The 27,229-nt window shown below is 34.8% G+C and overlaps 1 protein-coding gene and 1 pseudogene across 9 annotated transcripts in view; both read right to left on the minus strand.

Annotated features, from left to right (window-relative positions):
- The window catches only part of DNM1L (dynamin 1 like), a 40,769-nt gene extending 19,394 nt beyond the window's left edge, over positions 1–21,375 (minus strand). For 4 of the 9 annotated variants that reach the window (XM_039882336.1, XM_039882335.1, XM_039882331.1 and 1 more), the window contains exons 1-5: positions 21,117–21,308; positions 7,031–7,178; positions 3,964–4,002; positions 2,507–2,553; positions 1,790–1,861 (exon numbers count right to left, since the gene is read on the minus strand). In XM_039882336.1, the coding sequence (XP_039738270.1) occupies positions 1,790–1,861; positions 2,507–2,553; positions 3,964–4,002; positions 7,031–7,178; positions 21,117–21,218 (408 nt within the window). In that variant the 5' untranslated portion in view covers positions 21,219–21,308. Of the gene's footprint in view, positions 1–1,789; positions 1,862–2,506; positions 2,554–3,963; positions 4,003–7,030; positions 7,179–21,116 lie in introns of all 9 variants that reach the window. The other 5 variants (XM_039882338.1, XM_039882333.1, XM_039882332.1 and 2 more) reach the window with 3 other exon arrangements.
- A 5,538-nt stretch (positions 21,376–26,913) lies between these two features.
- Positions 26,914–27,029, minus strand: LOC120618742 (uncharacterized; annotated as a pseudogene).
- Positions 27,030–27,229: the final 200 nt, after the last annotated feature.

Raw genomic sequence — 27,229 nt, forward strand, 5'->3', positions numbered from 1 at the left:
TTCAATTTCATTTGCTATGTTAAATTACTCTGAACTACTTTTCTATTTCTAAAAACTCCTATGTTCTAAAGTCATTATTGTTGATATTCAGTGTATTTACCTTGGTTGTATGTTTCTCAGGCATTCCTTTATAACCAATACAAAGTTTTGTCCAAAAGCTTTTACAACTCCAATCTCACAGATATGTTAAATCCTTCAAGGTTTTATGTTAGGCATATGAAATCATTTACATATTTACACATATAAAATTACTTCTTTAAGATCAAAGTACCATTTACTTCATTTCAAACATGACTTAGGAAAGATTTTTCATAGATTTGGGGGCAGGGGACTTTTGGACACTGTGGATGAGAAAATTTGCTATATAAGTATAGCATATCCCCACCATAAATGAAACGCCTTGTATGCATATGTACTCAGATCTTTCATGACACTCATTTTAGTGTAATTAAGAACTTTCCTTTCTGAATCATCAATCACATCCGCTCTAAATTCCAGTACTATATAAAATTACCACCAATTCCTGAGTTTGGTAAATCTATGGGGATCACAGGAGAGATAATTCAGACTGGTATTATAATTAATAATATCCCAAAAGTCAAAATTATCTGATATAATTACAGGAATGAAGACAAGCTAATCTAGTTTCCTGTTACTTTTTCTATCTCTTCTATACAACACAATTATGAGAAATTCAAGTAAGTATAACAACAGTAGCAGCCTAGAGTTCGATAATGAACAAAGCTTAGTCAGTCATTAAAAGAGACAAATATCTTGGATAGGCAGGAAGAATTAACATGGCTCCAAAAATGCCTTTCTGTAAGGAAATAACCTCTCCAGCACAGTATCTGGCAGGTGAAAGGGCTCAATAAATATTTGCTGAATATTAGTACTAAGCTAGTGCCCACTCATGGGATTAAATGTGCCTCTGAATAATACCAGAATGGAGGTAAAAACAAAAAGGGCAATAAGAATAAAGGAGAAAGAAAAAACGAACATTTAATGGAGGCAGTTTGATAGTGCCTGATGTCGAGATTAATGGTTATCTCAGACACCTAATTTACCTTAAATTCTCACAATCTAAGAAGAAAATAATTCAGTTGTTAACATTACAAGTCGACTCTTGAATAACACAGGTTTGAACTGCCTGGTTTCACTCACAAGTGGATTTTTTTCAATTGACCTACGCAGTTCAATTCACTTACACAGTTCAAACCCATGTTTTTCAGAGGTCAACTCCTCAGTTGGGAATTCACGAATGCAGAGGACCAAGTGAAGTTATGTGCAGATTTTCCACTGTGTAGGTAGTCAATCAGTGTCCCTACAACTGCCGTGCTGTTCAAGGGTCAACTGCACTTTTCATATTTGCTGAAATAAAAATATTTAATTTCTCTTTTTACATTCATAAGTAAACTTAGCCTTACTCAGGTGAGAAAAAGAGCTCCTCAAAATATATGTACCTCATAAGTTACATAATGTTTCCTGAGTGAGAGTACAATCAATCCATCAGAAAAAGACAACACAGTAGCAGTAGTAAACAGAAAAATTATATAATCAAGTGGTATGTACATCACTAGATCAAGAATAAACATCTAAATGAAATATCTCATAACATATAAGAGCTCTAAGAAACAAAAGGATTTTAAGTAAAGTTTTTATATATTTGTGAAAATACTCCATTAAAGATCATAATTATGAATTTACAATGCTCACCACACACTATATTCAGAATACTCTCAATGATAAATTTACTGATGTTCCCACTTCCTAACTCTAAAAAGATGCCTACCTTATTATTTCCTGAAATCCTTTCTGTTTCATTTTCAATTTCTTGTCGAATTTCATCGAAATCCGTGTAAAGCTAAAAATTATTGAAACAAAAAGCATAATATTCAAAATTAAGAAAAAAATTCTTAAGTGGGGGAGTTGATAAATGTCAAGAATGTCTATGGATTTGCTCAGAGAATTAGTAAACAAATTCTTATATATATATATATTTTTTTTTTTTTTTCCTGAGCCAAGGACTCATAGAGTTTATATTAGCTTTTCAAAGTTGCCTGATCCCACAGCAGTTAAGATTCTCCACATAAAAATAGTCACAGGGATGTAAAATACAGCATAGGGAATACAGTCAATACTGTAAACTAGGTATGGTGCCAGATAGGTACTAAACTGATTGTAGTTATCACTTTGTAAAGTATAGAAATGTCTAATCACTATGTTGTACATATGAAACTAACACAATACTGTACATCAACTATAATTTTAAAATAAAATTTTAAAAAATTTAAAAAAGAAGAATCTCCAAATTGGAGAGACTAGGGCTCAACTTAGGGTGTTTCCAAATAAACTACAGTGGTCAGAAATGTTACTAAGATAAGGTTTATTTTATAAGGAGCAGTTGCTTAGAGATAGCATGCCACATTGCCAATAAGAAGCTAAATTATCAACTACTTGTACAAAATTTTTTTTCAAAGATTTTCTTCAGATATTCTTATGTCATTACCTTATTTTTGGTGTGAAGAAATTTACCCCATTCTTCTGCTTCAACTCCTGGAAAAAGAAAAGCTCCATTTATTGCAAACTATGGAAATTATTTTTTATCTTTAGTTAGGGATTTAAAAAGGCAAACAATATTATTTGTTCCTATTTTGCCAATAACTACAAATTAATGAGTATTTTAAGATCTGCTAAATTTTACTTTCATGTTTTAAAAATTGTATCATATATTTCAAAAACATGACAAATTTCAGATAGAGTTGCTCGCAGGTCTCCCCACCATGTGAAATCTAGATTTTTGTGAATAAATTATATTTTAATATGTTATATTATAGTAAAAAATATATTCTTTATTTTTAAATATCTTACACATAAAGTAGTTTATCTGATGAAAGTAGTCACTTAAACCTAATGGCTTAAAAGAAGAAAAATTAAGAATCTTACTGAGTAATGCAAAAAACATATATATTTACGCACATAACTCAAGGTACAAATTTGCAATATGTGAATGAAACAGCTAACTTTTCAATCCTTTTTTTTTTTTTTAATTTGGTTTCCTATTGGATGCCTATAAAGTCACAATTTGTTTTTCCTTTAAAGAGCTCTGTAGTAATGTAAAGCTATTGTCATTTATATGCACTTTCAAGGTGATTTTTTTCCCCCAGGAGCAAGACTAAGTATTCCCTCAGGAATGATAGTTGGAAAGGAATGAAATAGGCGGCAGTGGGGGAACCCTAGCATATGAACTGTATGTAGTCACTACTCTCCATTAGTTTCCAATAATTGGTCTGTTCCTCCTGCATTTGCTGAAAAAGGAAAATATATTCACTGTAGGCACTGTTTCAAGTGGTACAAAACTTAGAAAGCAAGCTAAAAATGTTTAATTGCAGAAAAGTACACTAATTTTACCTCCCCCAAGACACAGCTATTCTGCTTTTGCCAAATTCAGGGTTTTAAATATCTTAATGACTGAGTTTATGAGTAATGCATATCAGCCAACTGAAATCAAAATAAAAATGACCATAAGATATTCAAATATTTATTGAAGGAAAAGTAGATCATTTCTTTGGAGGAATAAAGGTAAATAAAACTGGATTCTTTTTACAAGTAAAATGCTCACCTACTTGAAGCTTAGTACCTTCTTCCAAGAATTTTCATTGGAGGACTGGAGTAATATAGGTGAACAGAACTCACAGAGGCATATACTACATACCAAAGGGATGTTTAGAATTCACCTTATATAAAAAACGTCTAGCTTCACAAGCATGTTTTTTAAAATAAAAATAAATTACATTCACCACCAAAAGAAGCCTGCATTCTGATGAAATGCCAACAAGAACCACTAAAACCTGCAACAATCAATGTGGCTACGCAAATAAAAAAATGCACACAGCCTGTAAGAGTACATAAGCACACATGCAGGCACAATAGAAAAAGGGCCAAAAACAAATGGATAAAAGAAACCTTTAGAAAGGTGTCTTGAGTTTTTCCATGTAGCAGGGTCTGTAGTTAAAGAGAAACAGCACAAAATGATAAGTTTAGTGCTTATCCCTAGCATTAACCTTTTAAAAATGTGCAGAAACCTAAATACATTTCAAATGCATGTAGCATTCAATTATTCAAAATTTACAACTATTATAATTTCCATTATAATTAATTAGTTCTAATTAGAGGGATGTATATAATATTGTAAATGATATAAATGAAGCATGTTGTGTGCCATCATTTATTTTTATTTTCCATTACAACTAATTTTGTCACCTCTGGTTTCTAATTTTAACACAAAATGGATTAAAATTAATTTCCTATTCAAAAATTTGCCTGAGATATTTGATAACTGACTATGGAAAAAGATAAATTGCCTGGCCAGAAAGAATGTACAGAAACATACCAAACACATCTTTCAAAACCTTAAAAGTAAATAACTATATACAAGTATTTACCCTATTTGCTAAGATTGAGCTTTATAAGAGATTATGTTCTTCGAAATATATATTGAATTTAATGGAACACCACGGAAACAATTTGGTCTTTAATCAGTATGGTACTTTTGGATTTTATCTAAAAAGAAATCTTAGAAATATATGAAAGATAATCATAGAGTTCAAAATTCACACTAAAACACCATCCCACTCTAAAATAGTTTAAATTTATTAAGATTTTATCAGAAAATTCTTTTACATTGGCATAAGTGGAGGACAAGATGAAAAATACTATAAATCTATATACTGACACTTCAATAATCCTATATATTTGACAGGATGATCTCATGTTAAGTAAATTTTCCTGATAATTAAATTATACATATAATTAAAATCTTTTAAGCCAGTTTTGACGGACCTATATCTAAAATAGATTGAATTACTCCATGACATCTTAAAATACATTCCTCTTAAATTAACCTATTATTGGTATCTTAGGCCTTTGTTACATAACAAAGCCTTCGGCTATAATCCCTGTACAAAATGGTTAGAGACTAATCTTTTCTTTTTTTGAAGTTCTTCTGATTGTTTTCCTCCCATTCTCCACAGTGGTTGTCAGGCTGTCAGGTAGTTAGTTGATACTCTTCTGGCTAATTAAATGTTTTCCACTTCATTGTTTCTAATTTCCTCTGGGTTTGAATGATTTATTACTAAGTAGAATTGTTAATCTAGAGGATAAAGAGGCTCTGAAGAGAAACTAAGGAACTATCCTAGTTATTAATAAGACACATGAAATTTAGTACTCAAAAGTTATGAAATCTCATGTTCTAGGTAGCTAAGATGTCATTTTAACTGACGGGTTTTTTTAATATATAAAAAATAAGCACTAAGCTTGAAATATATATATATGTATATATACAGGCAAAGGTATGCAGATTTCATGACCAACCACCAAGAGGAGACATCAACAGAACATAGTGGACATATAAGCAAAGAGCGAGAAACTGATACTTCTATAGCTGAAATGTACATCCTTTTCTAAAAACAACCCACATCTGCAAATAGTTTCTGAGAGACAGGGTATCATCTGCCCATTTCAAGGTGACTGAAGAAAATAAAAAGTTAAAAGAAAGATAGCTAATGAATGTCATACAGTTTCTTAAAGTCTAATTTTAAGGTATTTGGCAAATTTGATGAAATTATTTCATGGGAATAAAATTTTTAAAGTGTTATTCTATATATTTGAAGCTGGGTCATAAATTAGTGCAAAATGATTAAATTCAAGGTCTAGAATTTTAATCATAAACATTATAGAAATGCAAAGTAATCAATAATATACCAAGAGGCTACCCAATATGATTAAAAGGTTCTTACATATCTTCTGGAAGTCTATCCCAAAAATTAACTTGTTAACATCTACAGCTTCATTAGCTTGCTTCAGCAATTAACTTTCTACAGTCATTGTAGATGCTCATGACAAGTCTTCCATCCTGCTCCCCACCACCAAAAAAAAAAAAACCTAACAAAAACCTACCACCACCAATGTTCTTATAATCAGTGAAGAAAAAAAATCAGATACAGAAATTAAAGTATTTCAATTTCATCAACACTATCACCTTAAATCAGAATATAAGCAGAATGAAACTGCACTGAAATCAGATCTCTGCAGATGAAAAGTAAACAGGGCACTCTGCTGTAAATGTCATTTAACAATTAGAGCTATTTCATAGACTTTTATAAATAAGAAAGTCTGAACCAAACACTGAACTTAAAAAAAGGAAGATTAAATATATTATGCCTATCCAACATTTCAAACTTCACCAATATAAAAGATTAATATAGGATGCATATTCATTAAGCAATTTAAAATCAGCTGATGAACACAGACAGCATTTCTTAAAATATGTTCAGTTTAATCAAAGAAATAAGATAAAGGTGCATATTTTACCTTAATAATTCATGTTTACTATTCGGGGGAGGGAGATCTTAAAAATCAAAATAATATGTGCTATGTAAGTAAGCCTTAGCAAAAGAAGGACAGTTAAATTAAAAAAAAGTAAATATATCAAAATTCATTCTAATAATAATATTCATCTTAGAGTACAGGGAAAAACGATTCTAACTTAGCAAACACATTGGTAAGACCAGAAAAGGGAAGGTGAGATTAAATTGCTATGCTGAAAATCAAAGTCATTTTAATCTTAAAGTTTTTACACTAGAATCTAAATTATTTAATTTCTAAATCAAGGTGGTAAAGCAAAAACACTGTTTTAAACACTAGGGGAAAAAGTTTAAAACACTCCAAAAACAAAATTTTTTTCTTTAAAATTAACTGATTCCTGTATGCAGAGTATCTCACTAAATCCTCCATAAAATAGCATTAACAACAGTTTCATAAGCTGAATTGCCAAAAAGATGCTATTCCAAAGAAGTTTACCCATGGTCCTCAAAACAAAAAAAATTTACTCTTTTACATAAGAAAAGATGCATCCCAATTCTCTTCATAGGACTTCTGATTTTGCTACAGCCATTAATTTCTGACTAATCAATTCATGCCTTTTTAAGATTAGACCAAAAATAATCATTTTTATTCCAATTCTAGAATTTACCATTTTCTTCTCCTGTTGTTTTTCGTTTATCTTCAGGTGAAACATGGACTAGCTGTAGAATGAGAGGTCTCCGGGTGACAATACCAGTGCCTCTGGGAAGCAGGTCCCTTCCCACTAGGCTTTCTAGCACTGAGCTCTTTCCACTGCTCTGAAAACAGAATATACAAGAGCAAAATGAGTTAACGGATTTTATTTTACAACTCGCTAAGACTAAACTAATAAAGCAGCATATGTGAAAGTATTTTAAAGAAAAAATGATTGCAGAGACTTTTAAAATGAAAGTTCTGTTTTCTATTATATATTCTTTATTTCTTTAAAATAAAAAATCCAAAGAGAAAATAAAGAAGTCCTACTCCACCATAATTTTCATACCTTTCTGACACTCTCCCAACCAGGTTTTCAAAACTTATATAATGCTGGTATCTATAAAATTACACCTACAATAAGTATTTTACTTTAAATGGGGCAGTATTATATTATTTTTCTCTAACCTGCTTTTATTTTAACAATCAGGGATATCATTCTACATCAACATATTAACTGCTGTATTAAACAGTTTAAATAGTAGTCTACTGTGTATAAAAGCAAACCTCAACTGATGACATTTAAATAGTTTTTGCTAGTATTAACAATGTTGCAATGTGCATGCTTTGTACATATAACCTTACTCATTTCTATTATCTCATTATATTTAGTTCATTAAATAAAAATACTGTGATTAAAAATCATACAGATATTAAGGAATCACAGATACTGCCAGGCTGCCAGGATTTTCTGTATTTCTCCTTCAATGATTTGCTTGTTCAAATGCTGGTATTTTATTAGTTCAATAAAATGCTTTATCCATATAAATTTCATTTTTTGTTTTCGAATTCCCCGAACTTTTTATTTTGAAATTTTCAAAGCCACAAAAAGTTGCAAGAATATGAAAATGAATACCCATATACCTTAACGAAGATGCACTAATTATTAATATTTTATTATTTTGACACATTTACTTTGTGTCTCTTCTTACACACACACACACACACACTCTCTCTCTCTCTCTCTCTCTCTCTTTCGCTGGCCCATTTGAGAGTTAGTTACCATGACACTTCATCCCTAAATAATGAAGCATATCTCTAACGAGGGCATTCTTCTATATAACCACAATTCAATGATCACATTCAGGAAATTTAACATAGATACAATACAGCAGGTTCTCGAATAATGTCATTTCCTTCAACATCATTTTGTTCAATGTTATAACATTAGATGAGATGACGTTGGAACTCTTGTTTATATCAATTAGCCTATGGTAAAACTGGTTTCACTATATGTCATTTCATTTAAAGTGGCAGAACCTATCAATAATGTTAAGTGAAGGCTTACTGTACTAATAAAGTTATTAATCAAATAACATAAACCCCTAGTCTCAACACTTTTAATGTTTATAAATTTGCTGTTTTTCTTAACTTTGTAATATATTTATCCATAGAGAATTTTTCAATACTACATATTTTCTTAACAGTCAAACCTAGTACATCTTTAATTTCATATTTTCTATAAATGCAAAATCCTAACCTCATCTACTGCATCAAAAAGGGTCTACAGGAAGCAGATAGCCCACTCAAGTGAGGTTAATTTAAGAAGGGTTTATTTACAAGCGGACTATTTACAAAGCTGTGGATGAGGCTTAGGAGAATCACAAACGATAATGCAATAACCCAGCCTTGTGACAACAGAGCTCTTATCATCCATCCATAGTCCTGGAAGGAAGTATTGGGACTTTCAGAAGAGGGAGAGCCAGACCAAGGCATCTATATATAGGGAGTAAGCCAGGGGAATAAATACCCAAACTCTGGCCTCCTTCCTTTCTCCAATTCCTGCCAGGTCTCCCAATTTCCAAATTAAATCAGAAGCCAGAAGAGAAAAGGGCCGATATGAACAGGATATGGAAGGTCATATTGAAGATTATGTGGCTATCTGGTGTTGCTAGGCTTTGGTATCAACATTTATCCCTCTCACTAAGTAAAATGGGGTGCTTTCCATCATTTTTCTGTACTCTGAAATAATTTAAACAGAAATTTCCTGTTCTTAAGGTGTTTGATAAAACCTGTCCATAAAAATATCATCTAATTCTCCTAGATTTTCAAATTTATAGGCGGAACTGCTTATAATATTCTTAAAAATTATTCATTTTTCTTATTTCTAATATTTTGTATTTCTTTTTCTGACTACATTTTCTAATTGACCATTAAAAACCGATTTTATTGATCAAATCTGTATTTTGTTTTCACTTTATAACTTTTTTAAATACTGTTAATTTCTTCTTCCTGGTCCTCCCCATACCTGAGTAAGAGGAGTTATTTATTCTCCTTTTTAAAACTCCTAGAATTAAATGCTTAGCTTATTTTCTCTATCTCGGATACCAACTCTTGCCCTGTCAACCTTGTACACACGTACATCCCCTAATCTGAGTCATTTCTATCTTCTGTCTTCTATGCTGAGAATCATGGTTTTCAAGGACACATACTATGACAGAACTAGAATAACACACATTTATTCACTTGCTTTTTTCCTCAAATTAGTTTCCAAATAATACCAATACTACATCACCAATATGATTATTGAAAATAGTTTTTAAAATGTTTTGTATATGACCTCTCCATTCTCGTACCTACCTCTTTACAAACCATATGTTCTCTTCTTTTTTTTAAGACTCGTTTAGTCTTGGTTCTGTAATACAGATGTGATGCTAACCATCAGTCTTTATGTTAATGTCTCTCTAGTCATTTTGATTCTCTGAAACTTGTTCTCTAGTAAATTCCTCAGGAATGGCTAATAAGAACAATATCCTTGAAGTTCTAGCATATGAGTAACAGTTTGAGACTTTTATACTTGAAATTCAGTTTGGTTATATATAAAACCTTGGGTTCATGTTTCTTATCTTAAAGATGAAATGCCATAATAGTGTTCTCATAAATTCACTCATGTATTCTTTCATAAATTGTTATTGTAGAAAAGTATAATAATCTGATTTTACTTTCCTCATGAGAGACTTTGTAACTTTTGCCTGCATGTCTGAAAGGTTATTTTTTTTCCTTTAAAAGTCCAATAATTTTACTAGTCTATGTCTCACTGTTGGTCTTTCTGTGTCAAATGTTCTCAGGTATGTGCTGTGCTCCTTCAAAATGGGGTTCTAAATCTGTTTTTAATTAAATTTAGTATCTGTTCTGTTTTCTTGCTATCGCTTTTTCTTCTCTGGGGACTCCTATTATATATATGCTGGATCTTTGCCTGTTTTCAGTATGTCAATTTCTATCAAATTTTTTATACCTCTTATCCTTTTTAACGTCTTCTCTTTTCAGTGTCCTTCTCTAAAGTATGACTGTTACACTTACTTGCTCTTGTGTTCTTCCCAATATGTCTTTTCCAAAATAGTGTTTTACTTCTAATACTTTATTAAGCTCTATTACTTAATTTAAAATTTTTCTCTTATACAAACTTGGTCTCTTGGAAATGTCTTGTTCTGTTTAAAATATCTGATGTCTTGCCTTCTATTTTAATATCCAGTGGTTTTCATCTTTTTTGTGGACATGTCTGTCTGGTGTGCTTTCATTGTCCATAGGGATGCTATCCTGAGTCTCATTTTTCTTAGAAACTTTGTATGAGATTTGAAAACAATAATTTCATATTGCTGATATTTAAATGAAATTCATTTTCCTGAACTTTTAAAGGAGGCTTGGCCTAGAATAGCTATTCTAACTTCACATTCTAAAACTCCCTCCTTTTGTTTTCATAAGTTTTTGAAAATATATTTGTTTTCTGAAATATCTTGGCTCTGTTCTTCTCCATCACTTTTATCTGGACCATCTCTTTCCTTTGTATCTTTCAGGGAATATTCAATTGTATTCTTAGTTCCTTCTCACTGTGAGGATTGGTAAAAGTTTCACAAAGGCACTTCGGTCTCTTAAGATTTTATGACAGACCTCTTTCATTCACTATCAGTGTTTGCAAAACCCCAAAACTAAAAAAGTTTCAGCTAGTATTTTAATTTTTTTTTTTTTTTCAGCTGATATTCTTAAACTGGACCAAGCTTTCCAGTGCCTTTTGGCTATTTTCCAATTCTCAGATTAATCTGATGTTCCATTGCTTCCTTCTTCTTTCTACATAGATAATAACACATGGCTTAGAGCTGTTGGTGAGGGTTTGTAGGGAAACATGGTCAACTGATTTTCTTGTAAATATTGTTCATGAGTTTTTGCTTTTCCTATCCTATTTGTTTTTTATGGGAAAGTCATACGGAGATTAGTAGACTATTCTATCACTGCTGTCATCTTCCCAGAATCCCTAATATCGAAATTTAACTCCACTCAGAAGTTCTGAAACTAAAAGTTTAGTCTTACATAAGATTTTTATATTAAGTCATGATAAGAAATAAAGTACTGATACATGCTACAACATAGATGAACCTAAAAACCATTATGCTCAGTGAAAGAAGTCAGTCATAAAAGACCACATATTATTTGATTGTTTGTATGAAATGTCCAGAGTAAGCAAGAAAGTAGATTAAGTGGATGCCTAACACTGTGGGGATATACGGGTGTAGCGAATGACTGCTAATGCATACAAGGTTTCTTTTGGGGATAATGAGATACTCTAAAATAGATTATGGTGATGGATGCACAACTCTATAGACATGCTAAAAAGACACTGAATTATTATTATATTTCAAATGGGTGAACTTATGGTCTATAAATAACATGTCAATAAAGCTGTTAAAAAACAAAGGAGAAAAACAAATTCCAAATGAATTACAAACAAATGTGAAAAAGCATAACTTTGTAAGTTAGAAGAATATAAGAATGCTTTCATGACTTTGAGATAGGAGAGGATTCCTTAATACACAAATGTACAAACTAGTGAAGAAAAGACTGATAATTTAACTAAAGTAAAATTTAAATTTCCAAGCCTGTGGTTTGCTATCCCTGTCTGAAAATCTCGACTGAGGGAGAACAATCTGTTCTAAGGCTTACAGGTTTCTTTGGCTCTGTGCTCTTAAAAGTAGTTTAGGCTTTATCAGGGATCAAACTGAATGGTCTCTAAAGGGGGTTTTCTGTATCCTGCAGAGAGCTCAGGTTAGTGTGTCATCCCTCTGCAACTTGAAAATCATGGTGTGGCTGCCCTGTCTCACTTTAGGCCCCCCAATTAATGTCTCTGAGGGTACGGGCTACAAGAGGTGACAGAAATGGGCACGTGGTCTGGATTTGGTTTAGGCTTATTGTGGAATGAAAGAGTGCTTGTCACATATTTCAAGAAAATGAATGTGATCTTTGAAAAGGCAGAAATGTAAAATGTCTGCCAGCTGTATCAGTGAGAACAAAAAATTTTTTCTTTTACTCATATTAAAAAATTGAGGAAAAATATTTGTGATCCACATAACTGACAAGGAATTAGTAAACAAATGTATAAATAACCCCTACAAATCAATAAAAAACATGCATAATATAACAAAAATTGTGTGCAAAGATACAAAGAGAAACTCACAAAACAGAATCACTAAGGGCCAAGACATAAAATGCTCAAACTCCTTAGTAATCAGAAAGATGCAATAAAAAAGCCACAATGAGATACCATAAATAAAAAATGTAATACCAAGTACAGATATAAACAAACAGACTTTCCTGTGTTGGCGGGAATATAATGAGTTACAATCATTCTGCGAAGAAAGTAGCAATATCATGTAAAAATGAAAATAAATACACCCCTCACAGTCTAGTAAATTCCACTATTTGATACTCTAGAGAAATTCTCAAATGTGCATAATGATGCATTTATAGGAATGTTCCTAATACTCTTGTTTACTAAACTACTATAGAAAACAATGGGAAATACTCAAATGTTCCTCAACAAGATGATAAATTTTGATATAGTTATGTAATCAATTATATTATATAGCAGTGTAAGTGAGCAAACTAAGAATATGTATGTGTATGTATGAGTAAAAATCACATCTATGACTGTAAAAAAACATCGCAGAGGAATATATACTATTTGACACTACTTCAGGTTAAAACCATGTAAAACAATATATATTATTTAGTTACCTACATGTGTAAAATACATATAATGAAGTGTACAGGTACAATAAACACCAAATTCAGGAAAAGGGTTCTCGCTCTATGGAAAGGAGGGAAATTTCACTTGGCAGTTAATGTTTTATTTCTTAAAAATGGGAGGTAGATACAATGGTGTTCATAGCATCATTCCTTATATGCTGCTGACATTTTAAATATTTCAAAATAATTTTATAATGCCTCAAATGTGGTACAGGATCTCATAATGAAAAGGTAAGAAGTTAAAACATTTCCCCTTCTCTCCCATACCCTAAGTGGAAACTTGGTACAGCCGCACAGCTTAGATATAGGTTATAGACCAATTCCTGTGTCCATCCTGCCCTTTTGCACAAGAGCTTACGTGTCCAACTCTGCTGAAAAGTCCAAAGTACTATACTCACTACAACAGAGCTAGAAGCAATTCAGGTAATATTTCAACATTATTTCACAATATCTTGGATAGGAAATAAAGTAGCACTTGAAACTTACTGGATTTCATTAACCAATGTCATCATTATAAAAAAAAAACTTCTTAAACATTTATAAAGAAGCCTATTATAAAAAAAAAAAAAAAATCTCCACTTGAAAGACACAGAGTGGCTGAATGGATTTAAAAAATAAGACCCATGTATATGCTGCCTACAAGAGACTTCAGGTGTGAGAACACACACAGACTGAAAGTGAAGAGATGGAAAAAGATATCCCATGCAAATGGAAACCAAAATAAAGCTGGAGTAGCTATACAAATAACAGACAAAATAGACTTTAAAACAAAGACTGTAATAGGGACAAAGAAGACCATTATGTAATGATAAAGGGTCAATCCAACAACAAGATATACATTTGTAAATATTTATGTATCCAACATAGGAGACTTAAAGGGAAAAATAGACAGCAATACTATTACACTTTAATACCCTATTTTTATGAATATATCATCCAAACAGAAAACTAATAAACATTTGCCTTAAACAAGTTAGACCAGATAGACTTATCAGATAAACACAGAACATTCTGTTCAAAAGCAATAGAATATACATTCCTTTCAAACTCACATGTACCATCCCTCAGCATAGATCATTAAAGGCCATAAAACAAGTTTTAATAATGGTAAAGATCATACACCATAATGGTACAAAAGTAGATATCAATTACAATAAAACTGGAAAATTCTCGAATATGTGCAGATTAAACTACATGCTACTGAACAGTCAATGGGTGAATGAAGAAATCAAAAAACATGTTTAGATAAATGAAAACAGAAATACAACATACCAACACCTTTGGGGTGCCGCAAAAGAATCCTAACAAGGAAGTTCATAGCAATACATGCCTATGTTAATAAGATCTCAAATAAACTTTATACCTCAAGTAACTAGGAAAAAAAGGAACAAATTAAGCCCAAAGTTAGTGATAAAGGAACAAAATATCAAAGATCAAAGCAGATATAAATGAAATAGAGGCTAAAATGCCAACAGAAAAAAAAAATCATTAAAACTAAAACCTAGTTTTTTTTTAAGATTAATAAAATAGACAAACATTTGGCTAGAGTCACCAAGAAGACAAGAGGACTCAAGAATAAAATCAGAAATGAAAGAAGAAACATTACAACTAATAACGACAGGAATACAAGAAATCATGAGACTACTATAAACAATTACACATAAATTGGACAACCCAGAAGAAACTTTTAAATTCCCAGAAATATACAACCTGCCAAGACTGAATTATGATGAAACAAAATTTGAACAGACCAACTACTAACAAGATTGAATCAGTAATGAAAAAACACCAAATGAACAAAAGCCCAGGCACAGATACTTTCACTGATGAATTCTACCAAATATTAAAGAATTAATGCTAATCCTTCTCAATCTCTTCCAAAAAATACAAGAGGAGTGGATACTTCTAAACTCATTTTACAAAGCCAGAATTACCATGACACCAAATGCAGACAAGGATACTACCAGAGAAGAAAACTAGAAGCCAATATTCCTGATAACAGAGATATAAAAATCCTCAACAACATATTAACAAACTAAATTCAACAATACATTAAAAAGATCATACACCATGATCAAGCAAGACATTTCAGTCATGCACAGATGTTTCAACATTCACAAATTAATCAATGTGATACACCACTTTAACAAAATGAAGGATAAAAACCGTAAGACCATCTCAACAGATGCAGAAAAAGCACTTGACAAAATTCAACATCCACTCATGATAGAAACTCTCAACAGAGTAAGAAGAACGTACATCAACATAATGAAGGACACATATGACAAGCTCAGAGCTAACATCATACGCAATAGTGAAAAACTGAAAGCTTTTCTTCTAAGACCGAGAGCAAGACAAGGATACCCACGCTCACCAGTCTTATTCAGCATAGCACTGAATGTTCTCACTAGAGCAATTAAGCAAGAAATAAAAGGCAACCAGATAACTGTAAAGGAAAAAAGTAAAACCGTCACTATTGGCAAATGATAGGATTCTAGTTATAGATAACCCTAAACACTCCACCAAACAACTGTTAGAACTAATTAACAAATTCAGTAAAGTTCGAGGATATAAAATCAATGAACAAAAATTAGTTGTGTTTCTATACATTAATAACAAACTACTAGGAAGAAAACTTAAGGAAAAGATAGCATTTACGATTACATCAAAAAGAAAGGACTAACCTAGGAATAAGTTTAACTAAGCAGGTGAAAGACCTGTTTACTAAAAACTGTAAGACATTAATGAAAGTAAGTGAAGAAGATACACATAATTGGAAAGGCATTCTGCACTCATGGATTAGAAGAATTAATATTGTTAAAATATCCATGCAACCCGAAGTGATCTACAGAGAGATACAAGGCAATCTCTGTCAAAATTCCTCTACCTATCGGCAAAATTTAAATCTAAAATTTAAACCACTTCGTAATTTATGGTGTTAAACTGTGGTTCTTGTACTGAATAATTACTGCACATATAACTCAATAATATTAATGCTTCAACTGTCCAGAGTCCAAATTGGCTAAAATGCTGCAGACCTAACAATCCTTAGGGAAGAATGTTTTTCTTGATTAATAAAAGTATCGACCTAGTGCTGTCTAAATATCTACAAGGGCATGAACTTCAATAGGAAAACTAATATCCATAAAAACCCCCACTTTTTCCATAAAAGCAGAAAAGCATAGGATAAGTAACATGAATCTACACAATGAAGAAGCTCAATTAACTCCATGTAGAATAAAGACAAAGAGATCCACACTAGTTATAATCAAACTGTTGAAAGATAAAGATAAATACTAAAAGCAACAAAAAGGGATTAGAGAAGTAACTCATGTACAAATACAACAGATTTCTCATCAACATGGAAGCCAGAGGCAGTAGCATGACTTTATTTAAAGTGCTGAATGGAGAGGGGGGAGGGAGCCTATCCACCAAGAATTCTAAATCTGATTTAATATTAAGTTGGCAATACTCCCCAAAGCAATCTACAGACTCAACACAATCTCTATCAAAATCCCAATGGATTTGTTTGCAGAAATGGAAATGCCAATTCTAAAATTCATAAAGAATGGCAAGGGATTCCGGATAGCAAAACTAATCTTGGAAAAAAAAAAAAAAGAACAAAGTTGGAAGACACACTTCCTGATTCTAAACCTACTATAAAGCTACAACAATCAAAACAATGTGGTATTAGCTTAAGAACATATATACGGACCAGTGGGAAAAAAATGAATCCACAAATAAACCTGTACATCTATGATCAACTAATTTTCATCCATAGTGTCAAGACCATTCAGTGGGCAAAGAATAGTCTCTTCAACAAATGGTGCTGGATCAACTGCAAAGGCACATGTAAAGAATGAAGTTGGACCACTACCTCATACCAAAAACAAAAAATTATTCAAAATGAATCAAAATCCTAAAAGTAAGAGCTGAAATTATAAAACTCTTAGAAGGAAACATATAATAATAATAAATCTTCACAACCTTGGATTTGGCAATGTCTCAGATATGACACCAAAAGCACAAACAAAAGAAAAACAGGTAAAGTGAACTTCATCGCAATTAGGTATGTGCATCAAAGTTTACTGTCAAGAAAGTGAAAAGAGAACCTACAGAATGGGAGAAAATATGTGGAAATCATATTTGATAATGGTCTAATATCCAGATTATAAAAATGACTCCAACAAGCACATAAAAGATGTTCAACAGCATTAGTTATTAGGTAAATGCAATCAAAACCACAATCAGATGCCACTTCACATCTTCATTAGGATAGCTACAACAAAACGACAGACACTAACAAGAATTGACAAAGAGAAATTAGAACTCTTATACATTGCTGGCGGTAATGTAAAATGGTACAGCTACTGTGGAAAACAGTTTTGTGGTTCCTCAAAAAGTTAAACATAGAATTACCATACGACCCAGCAATTCTACTTCTAGGTATATAACAGAGAACTGAAAACATGTTTACACAAAAACCTGAAAACAAATGTTCACAGCAGCATAATAAAACCATCGTAACCAAAAAGTGGAAATAACCCAAATGTTCACCAACTAATGAATAGAACAGACTCACTGAATAAATTTTGGCATATCTATACAATGAAGTATTATTCAGCCATAAAAAGTAATGAAATTCTAATATATGTGACAACATAGATGAACCTATAAAACATCACAGTGAGCAAAAGAAGCCAAACATAAAAGACAATGTATTGTATCATTCCATTTATACGAAATGTCTAGAATAGGCAAATCCATAGAGATAGAAAGTAGATTAGTGGTTGCTGGGGCTAGGGTAGGACAAAATGGGAAGTGACTGATAATGGGTACTGAGTTTCTTTCTGGGAATATGAAAATGTTCTGGAATTAGTGGTGATGGTTGCACAACCTTGTGAATATACTACAACTACTAAATTGTAGACTTTATAATGGTGAATTTTATATGAATATTTCAATATTTTTAATGTTGAATTTTTTAAAAATTGGTTTACAAATTGGTCATTTAAAACCCAAGATTCTTTTTCTTTTTTGCATTTGTCTGAATTACTAAAGGTACAGTGCTGAAATCACTGAAATAAAGGGAAAGTGAAAAGTACATTACTAGCAACACTTAGCTAGAGTCTCAAATTCATGTTATCTGCATAGGGATTCCTATCCTGGGTGGTGCTTTGGATTACAAACCTAGAGGGCTCATCCTTCCCTTTCTCAATCTAAGAAACAGTGATTCAGTTTCTCAAGTTGACTCACAAAAGTTATTCAAGTCTTATCTCCTCTTACATCTGCAAAGTACACCGCGCTCAAAAGTATCAACTTTCTTTCTCCCCATCTTCTGTTCTTTCCACGGAGGATCTCAGCTAGAAAAAAAGGAAAGCAATTTATCTAACTAAATCATAAAATCTGTGAATGATCGGTAGCTGTAAACATTATTCTCTCTCAACTCCTCTAGCTCTCTAGGCTCCAAATAAGTATTCAGCAATTTAAGAAATCAAAGTTTAAAACATTTAGGTGTCAATAAAGATTGCCTGGGAGTTGATAATTTGGAGCAAGAAAGCCATCAAGATCAACATGCCACTGGTGGTATGCCCTTAGACTCAGCTTCTTTTCCTTGATTTTTCCAGTTTCATGCATTTTAAAATCAAAGACTCACTAATATACTTTTCAAATTAGGATCTATGAACCATCTACATCACCTGTTGTGCCTGGTACACCCCAGATTTAGAAACTCAAAATCTCTGGGGATGGAGTCCAGGAAACTTATTTTCAAAGTGATTCTTATATATACTATGTTTGAGAATCATTGTTCTAAAAAAGTTCAACAAAATGGGACCTTCAGCCATTTAAGGTACAGGTAATGTATAAGAGACTACATCTGGATTAAGATGACATGCCACTGAGTTTACATGTCAGAACTAAGTACAGAATACAAAAACACTTTTCGTGTCTGGAACTCACTGTACACTACTCCATTAAATATGAATGTGAAGGTGTGTACTCTATGTATGTTACACAACATTAAATGGTATAGATGACAAAATAGTGGTGTACTTGTATTCAAATCAAGTGAAGAAGTTTTATCAACATATTGAGGAAAATATGGAAAAAAGTTTGTTCTTATTTATTTCTTCCACATCTGAATTATAAAGAATTGAATTCAGTTAATAAAGATCTAAATGAAGATAACCTTCATTAAAGCAAATCTAAAATATGAGTAATTTTCCTTCTGAGTAATTTCAAACATTAATTGTCACTATGGTTTCTGCCAGCACATGTTAATGGCTTTCATAATGGTGAGATCTATTCTTCTCTACCCCTCCCAATTTTGCCAAGTTTACTCACTGAAATAAACTATTTTGTGTAAGAAAAATGCTTCTAGTTTTTAAACTATTTATACTGACATACTCTAGTCCATACACACAGTATAGATTCTTTTATTTCTTCAAGCCTAAAAAGCACTGAGAATGTTATGGAAAGTTTCCAGTCTACCATAGGAAACACCTTGAAAATACTACCAAAGAAGATTTAATTTATATCATCACCTCTAATTCTATTTACAAAAACAAATTTTGATGATAAAAGTTCCAGTGTTTTAAAGTATTCTCTAGTTACAGTGAACAATATTTCAAAATATTTATGGAGCACCTACTACATACCCCAGACTGTTCCTGGAGGTAGCAATAGGAACACAGCAGTGAACAAAACATGCTCAATAAACATACTGCTCATAATTTGTTATATGGTGATGATTCAGGGTCGCCAATCATTACAAATATTGAGTTACAAACACTTCAATATGTGCAGGCGGGACTAAACAGTATCTTTTAAGAGACCAAGGAAATTTGTTTCTGAAATAATTTCTATTTCTTTAAAAGCACGCGCACACATACACACAGTACGAGATGTCCATAGTCTCCAAAGTTTCCAGTTTGGATATACTCTAGACATGTAGCATTTTAAACATTAAGTTTCTTGTCATAATATTTATACTCTACATTTTAATTTGTAGCAAGATGTAGTGATGCGCCTCGTGAAAATAAAGAATGGGAGATCGTCCCCTTCTCAACAGAAAAGATCATTAAGAAATGAAGGCACTTAAAATCAATATACTAAGTAACCTCCAACATGCGCATCTCTAAACTCTGATAAAGTCCTATGATTCCTCTTCAACCAAGAAAAACAGCAGGCAGAGAAAAATGAAACATACTTCTGTCACTCTAGAAATAACATTTCTTCCACATTTCTGCATATAAAAAATTATGCGTTATCTATGAGACCCAACATGAAAAGACCAGAGAACCCTGATGCCCAATTTAGATGGAAGACAATAAACACAGCCTACGCAGAAAAAATGGGAATATTCCTTCCTAACACCCGGGTCTAAGGGATTTGGGGGTATTTTGGTTTTCTACTGCTTTAGCGTTCTCCAAACACTGGACGGATTACAAATACTGCAGAAAAATACTCAGGTGCTACACAGTCGCATCCATCTCAGCCCAGAGCGTGCAGTCCCAAAACTGACTCCGCAGCCCCTAAGCAAGACAAGAAGGGAAATAAAACACCCTGCCAACCTGAAACCAACGGAGAAGGGGCTAGACGGCCCACCACAAGCCAGTGAGTCCCGCGTGCCTCGCGCGTCCCCCAGGTGCCCTTGGAAGCAGCGGCCTGTGGGGAAAGCCGCGCCCGGTCCCGGCGGACTCCAGTTCCGCCCGCCGACCCATCCCTCCCCCACCCCGCCCATGGGACCCGCTAGGCCCGCCGCGCCGGCTCCGCCCCTCGCCTCCCGGCCAGGCCCGGATTCCCAGCCCCAGTGCAACTCAGCCCAGGGCGATCAGGCACGGCAGAGCCGGGGTAGCCCCGGGGCCCCAAGCAGCGACCTCCTCCCATAGGCCGCAAGGCTGGCCCGGGAGCTTGCGCCGCCGCAGCCCCGACCAGGCCTGCGCCCCGGGCTCTGGCCTGGGCAGACGTTGCCCTTGTCTCACCTGCGTTCCCACGACGACAATCTGAGGCAGCTGGATGATGTCGGCGCCCACCGTGTTGAAGACGTCCTGGAGCTTGTTGATAACAGGAATTAGCGCCTCCATGACCCCAAAAACATGGGACCCCCTCCCGGCCGGCCGCGGCAATGAATGGAGCCGCGGCCCAGAGTCCGCCTCCTGCCCACTCTCCTCCGCCCTCTCCTCGGGAGCCAGCACCCATTGGACCCTGCCGGCCGCTACCTGCCCCCTCCCGGCAGGCCGTGCGCTAAGAGGGAGGTGGCGAGGAACAAAGCCTGCCGGGAGTTGTAGTTCTGGAGCGGAAGAAAGCCACGGCCTACTGCTTCCAGAAGGCTACGCCGGGCGAGCGGAGCCCAAGGCGGGAGTGGGAGGGGTGCTTTGGGCTGGAATCCTACCCGGGTTGTTGTCAAAACACTGGGGAGCGAGGCCCGGAAAGCAGGAGGGAAGCGATATGCTTATCTTGTCCTCAAGACGTGTTATGCCAAATATGTGTTAAGTACTATAGAGTCTCTTGATTAATCCAAGATGCCATTTCCTCATGAGGACGCTTTATAAGAGCAGGTTGGAAAGGCTTAAATGACAACCTCAGATACTTCAGCTAGGTGCAGAAGGTCTGTAGGCTGATACTAGAAGGTGTGGGGTGCTATTTTGCAATAATACAAAAATCAGCCATGTTAGAACAGGCGGATTCTCCAGGATTTTTGTAAAAACGTGTTCATCAAGACTCAGAGTGTCAGTTTTAGAGGGAAAGGGCTAGGTCCTTGTTCTCTATATTCCGTGTAAAATGTTATTCGTTGTGACCTGATTCCTTGCAAAGTGGAGATCTGATAACCGCCTTGGTAGCTTTTTGCTAAGTGTGCCTACTGTTCTATTCTTAAATGTTTTTCTTTTTAGACAGTATCTTCCTTCTACACCGAACTTCCATAGTTTCCTATCTTAAAGTTAAAAAAAAGGGGGGGGCGGGGACATTTGAGCAAAGATCTAAAGTAGGTAAGGAGAAAACCCTCCTCCATACTTTATTTTTCTCCATAGAATTTATCTCCATCTAACATGCTACACATTTAACTTATTTGCTCTCTCTTCTTTTGCTAGAATAACCTAGATTATCAGATCCTAGAGGCCAGGGAGTTTTGACTATTTAATTCAGTGATGCATCCATAGCGCATAGAAAATGATGAATAATAATACTCTCTGAGTTTACAATCCAACTGAGAACCATTATAAATAAATGGGTAAAGTCTTACGATTGGGTGTATTATGGACCACATAATAAGAGCACTTTTTCTAGTCTAATGGGGAAGAGAGAAAGTTCAAGCAAGACTTCCCAGAAGTCACTAGATTTAATCTCCATAAGGGCAAGGCCCACCAGTCATAGTGGAAGTTATGCACTGCACCACTTGAGTAGGTACCATTCAAGAGTACAGCCATACACGCTAACCCTGGGGGATATGCTTGATTTGTTCAGCAGGACACATGATAGGTACTCAATAGATATTTTTGAACAAGCTGAGACCTGAAGGTCTACTAGTGGTGTTAGGCATCTTATCAAGTTTTATAAACATTCCCTTCTCTTTGATTCTTTTTAAAAACAAAAATTTCAGAGCCATTCAGAGAAAATTTCAAAACTCCAAAAAACAGAGCAGACAAAAGAGAGGAAGTTGGCTCATAGTGAAGCTCCATGGGTATAACCAGTAACTGTTTCATGGGAGATGTGCCCTGGGGCAAAAATAATGCAACTACAACCGTTTTACCCTTATTTGTGGCGCAGACATAGTTTTTTCCTCTTTGCTAATGCCAACATCAAAAGAGCAAGCATACATTCCAGAAAGACAACTGTCATGAATTTTACGTGGCATTATATACTTCCATTTAAATTATAAAATATTTCTTGTGATGGAACATCACAGTTTTAACATGCTTTAGGAACAATAATGACTGCTTTTCTAGAAGGAAGAATGATCACATGGCCAGTGCTCAAAAGTTTCCTATCACAACCACTGCCAATTAGATTTAAGCAGGTTTGTCCAGTACCTGTTTAGACACTAGAGCAGAGGTCCCTAAACCCCAGGCCATGGACCAGTACTGGACCGTGGCCTGTTAGGAAGCGGGCCACACAACAAGAGGTGAGCAAAGGGAGCAAAGCTTCATCTGTATTTGTAGCTGCTCCCCAGCACTAGCATCACTGTCTCAGCTCCACCTAAGGTCGTTAGGCATTAGATTCTCATAGGAGCACTTGTTGCTGGTGCCAAAAAGGTTGGAAACCGCTGCACTAGAGCATTGAGTTCATCAGGCACGGACGAAAATTGTCTGAGGCTAGAGAAACAGGAAGTGGTGAGGCCTTGAAGAAGAGTGGCTCTAATTTGATAACAGTGTTTTTAAAAATATAAGGCAGGATACTCTATGTGCTATGTGTTTCACTGGAAAGAAAGCCAACAAATTTGGGTTTTCACATTTTAAATTCAGAACACTCTTGCTTGTGAGAAAGCCACTTAGCTTATAAGTATGACTTCGCCCATCTAAAGTAGGATGATAATGTGTTTCTCAGTGAATTGCTATGAAATCAAATTAAGCCATTATCAGGTAATGTCTCCAAAGGCTTTTTAAAAAAGTCCTCTTTCAGCTATCCCTCTCTTACTGTAGGTTTATAATTTAGGAAAGGCAATTTGCTTGCAAGTCTCAGAAATTTAACTCATACTAACTGGCTGAAAAAGAAGAATTAATTAACTTATACAACCAAAGAGCCAGCATGACTTTGACCTCAAAAATTACTGTAACCAGGGGCTCAGGCAGGATGAGAATTCTACCGCTTATCTCTGCATCATCTACTTCATTCTCTCAAATCAATTTATTCCTGTGGATGAAGTGAGCAGACAACGGTGGAGGCTGCAGGGGAACTCACTGACCAAGCTGCTTCAGGGCAAATGAGATTGAGCAAATCTTGGGAGGAAATGAAACTAGGTGTCTCCCTGTCTCCCTGGTATATGAGTTCCTCATTGCTGCCTTAACACATTAATACAAACTTAATGTCTTAAAACAACAAGAATTTATTATAGCCTTGTAAGTCAGAAGTACAACGTGGGTCTCACTGGGCTAAAATCAATGTTTCGTCAATGCTGCATTCCTTTCTGGAGCCTCTATGGAAGAGTCCATCTCCTTGATTTGAGACTGCTCACATTCCTAACTCTTGACCCCCTTCCTATATCTTTCAAAGCTAGCAATGTTACATCTCTATGACCCTTCATCTGTCATTATATCTTTCTCTGACCACAGCCAGGAAAGATTCTCTGCTTTTAAGAACCCATGATCTGAGTAGCTCGCCTGGATAATCCAGGACAATCTGGCCCACTTGGATGACCCAGGACAAGCTCCTTATCCCAGGCTGTACCTTTCATCTGCAAGGTCCTTTTTGTTACATAAAGTTCACAAGTTCCAGGAATTAGGACTTGGATGTATTTGAGGGATCGTGACTCTGCCTACTACACCATGTTAAGGCGATTGGTTTGGGCATGGACATGACCCAAGCAGGCCATTTAGAGGCCTTCCCTGAGAAATTTTTAACTTGAGTTAACCAGAGAATTTTCTATGTCTTGTTATGGAGCTATAAGGATGTGGTCACTGTCACCAGAGATCATGTTTCTTACCACATGGAATAAATTGGTTTTGGAAAATAAAGTAGACTCCTTATTTACCATAAAAAAATTTTCAAAGCCAACAATTATCCATAGTTCTGAATGTACATGTTAGGACATAATCTAAGATAATCCCCATAATCACTCCCTCTTTTCCTTGTTGCCCTTTTCACACAATATTATTAAACTATTATTTATTGAGTATTTACTGTATGTGAGGCACTGCACTAAGCATTTTACAGTTGCCTTGTGGGATAGGCTTACAGATGTGGAAACTGAGGCTCTAGAGGTTTAAGTAAAGTGATACATTTACATAGCTAATATGTGGCAGAGCCGGGATCAAAACCTCTATATATACTGCCTCATTTCTTCATTCATTCCCTCATTTTTCAGCACATACTTACCAAGTACCTATTAGGCGTATGGATCTAAGCCAGGCACTGTATTTAGTAAAGGAAGAGGGGGACTGTGGACATGACAGTAAGTAACAAGCCCTTTCCCCTTAGCCAACAGTGAGCTCACTAAAGGCAGAAGTGGTATCATATTTAGCTAGTTATCTCCATTATCTAGTATGATGTTTGTTATATAATACTATTCGAGTAAACTTGGAGTTTTCTTTTACTCGGAAAGTCTGGAATAACAAAGATCTAAGCAGCTCTAAACTGGTACAGTTGCAACTAGGATTTGCAATCAAACCCAGCCAAAACATATGAGGTTGGCTTGGCATAGGATTCATCAGAATAGCAGCCAAGTTACTTTTGCTAGGGAGTAGGCTGGCTTTGTTCTAACTTAAAATCCCTAATGAGAGAGTTTATTTTAAATTAAATTAATAACTGGACAGTTTTCAATCGTTCTTGCAAAAAATCATTCAGACTATTTTTATAGCATAAGTATTCAAATCGTTTAATGCCAACATATTGATCATCACTAATAGCCAAGCTGCCATTATCCATGCCTTCGAATCATAGTGGAAAGTGAAGATCTAAAGTTAATATAAAATATAGAATTTTGATGAGAAACCCTGCTCATATTTTGCAAAGATGATAGACAGCTGTAATCACTTTGTCCTACTCCTCAGGCCTCAAGCTTAACAGATATTGTCAGCAGGTGCAGGAAATTGTCTGCAGATGCAGCAAACTGTCTGCAGATGGTGGAGTCCAGCAATTGCATCTGGCGAGATACTGGCAGCCCATCAGAGGGCAGTGTGGCAACACAATTAAGAGTGGTAGACTCCTTTGCTCCCTGGACTACTTTCTTCCCTTTGCTCCATACCCATACACAAATAGAATTTAGTTTCTTTTAATCCTCCCACCCTCAAAACATATGACATGTTTTACTAACTGTTTGAGATAATAGAGTGATTTTACACCATAGTGATGCCAACAATTGAAAATTCCATGTTAAGACATCTCTGTTCTTAAACTACTTTATCTACCCTGTCTCTGGGAATTTCTCATTAGCTTCTTTTCTCTACAGCTGCACTCTACATTCTCAAAATGTTGTTTGGCATTCTTAGAAGCTCCTCAAATCTCTTTTCTCCTCTGTTTTTCAGGCTTCTTTTATGTCTTCCTTACACCAATTCCATAAGCCCGCATTTTACACTGAGAGAAATTTAACTTTTCAGCCCTTGGTTAGCTATCTTTCATATCAAAGTCTCAGTAGTACACAGTAGTAAACAAAAGGAACATCTATCCTGGATTTCTTAGTTTAGCAGCCAGGTATAATAGAGACTTTGAACATCTTTTCTTTCTAATTCTCCAACCAGTTCATCTAAACAGTAGAGGACAGCATAAGTCACTTTGAGTTTTAAGAACCAATTGCCTAGAAATTACATACAATTGTGGTAGATGGTAAGACACGTCAGTGATACAATTAGTAAATTAGTGAATAAAGCAGTATAATATAAAGTACTAATCACAGCATATATAATATGTCTAAAAGTTTATATAACAGTTGACTTTTTCTTTATGATGGCTTTTATTTATTCTAGTTCCTCTTTAGTTACTGAATGTTTGACTAAATGGATGGATGGATGGATATTTGGATGACTGAAAGTTTTGCATAATATATATATACTTCGTCCCAGCTAGTCAGTGACTAACACATTGTTATTTTATTTTATTTATTTCTTATTTCTTCTTATTATTTTTTATGCCCTACAGCACCTGGTCTTCCTAGGTGGTCTCCCATCCAAGTACTAACCAGGCCCGACCGTGCTTAGCTTCCAAGATCAGACATCAGGCTTGTTCAGGGTGGCATGGCCATAGACCATGGTCTGTCTCTCCATTGGGGCACGAACCCAGGACCTTCTGTGTGTAAAGCAGACATGCTAACCACTACACTATGGAACCACGTCCACACATTGTTATTTTAGAACTAGTACAGCATGAGGGAAAAGTTCTGCCTTAGTCATCCTCTTTAAGAAGCCATGATCTTACTCCCAACCCCTGATATATGAAATAGAAATAA

The sequence above is a fragment of the Pteropus medius genome, unplaced genomic scaffold, assembly GCF_902729225.1.
Source record: "Pteropus medius unplaced genomic scaffold, Ma_sr-lr_union100, whole genome shotgun sequence".
In the NCBI taxonomy this organism is placed as follows: Eukaryota; Metazoa; Chordata; class Mammalia; order Chiroptera; family Pteropodidae; genus Pteropus; species Pteropus medius.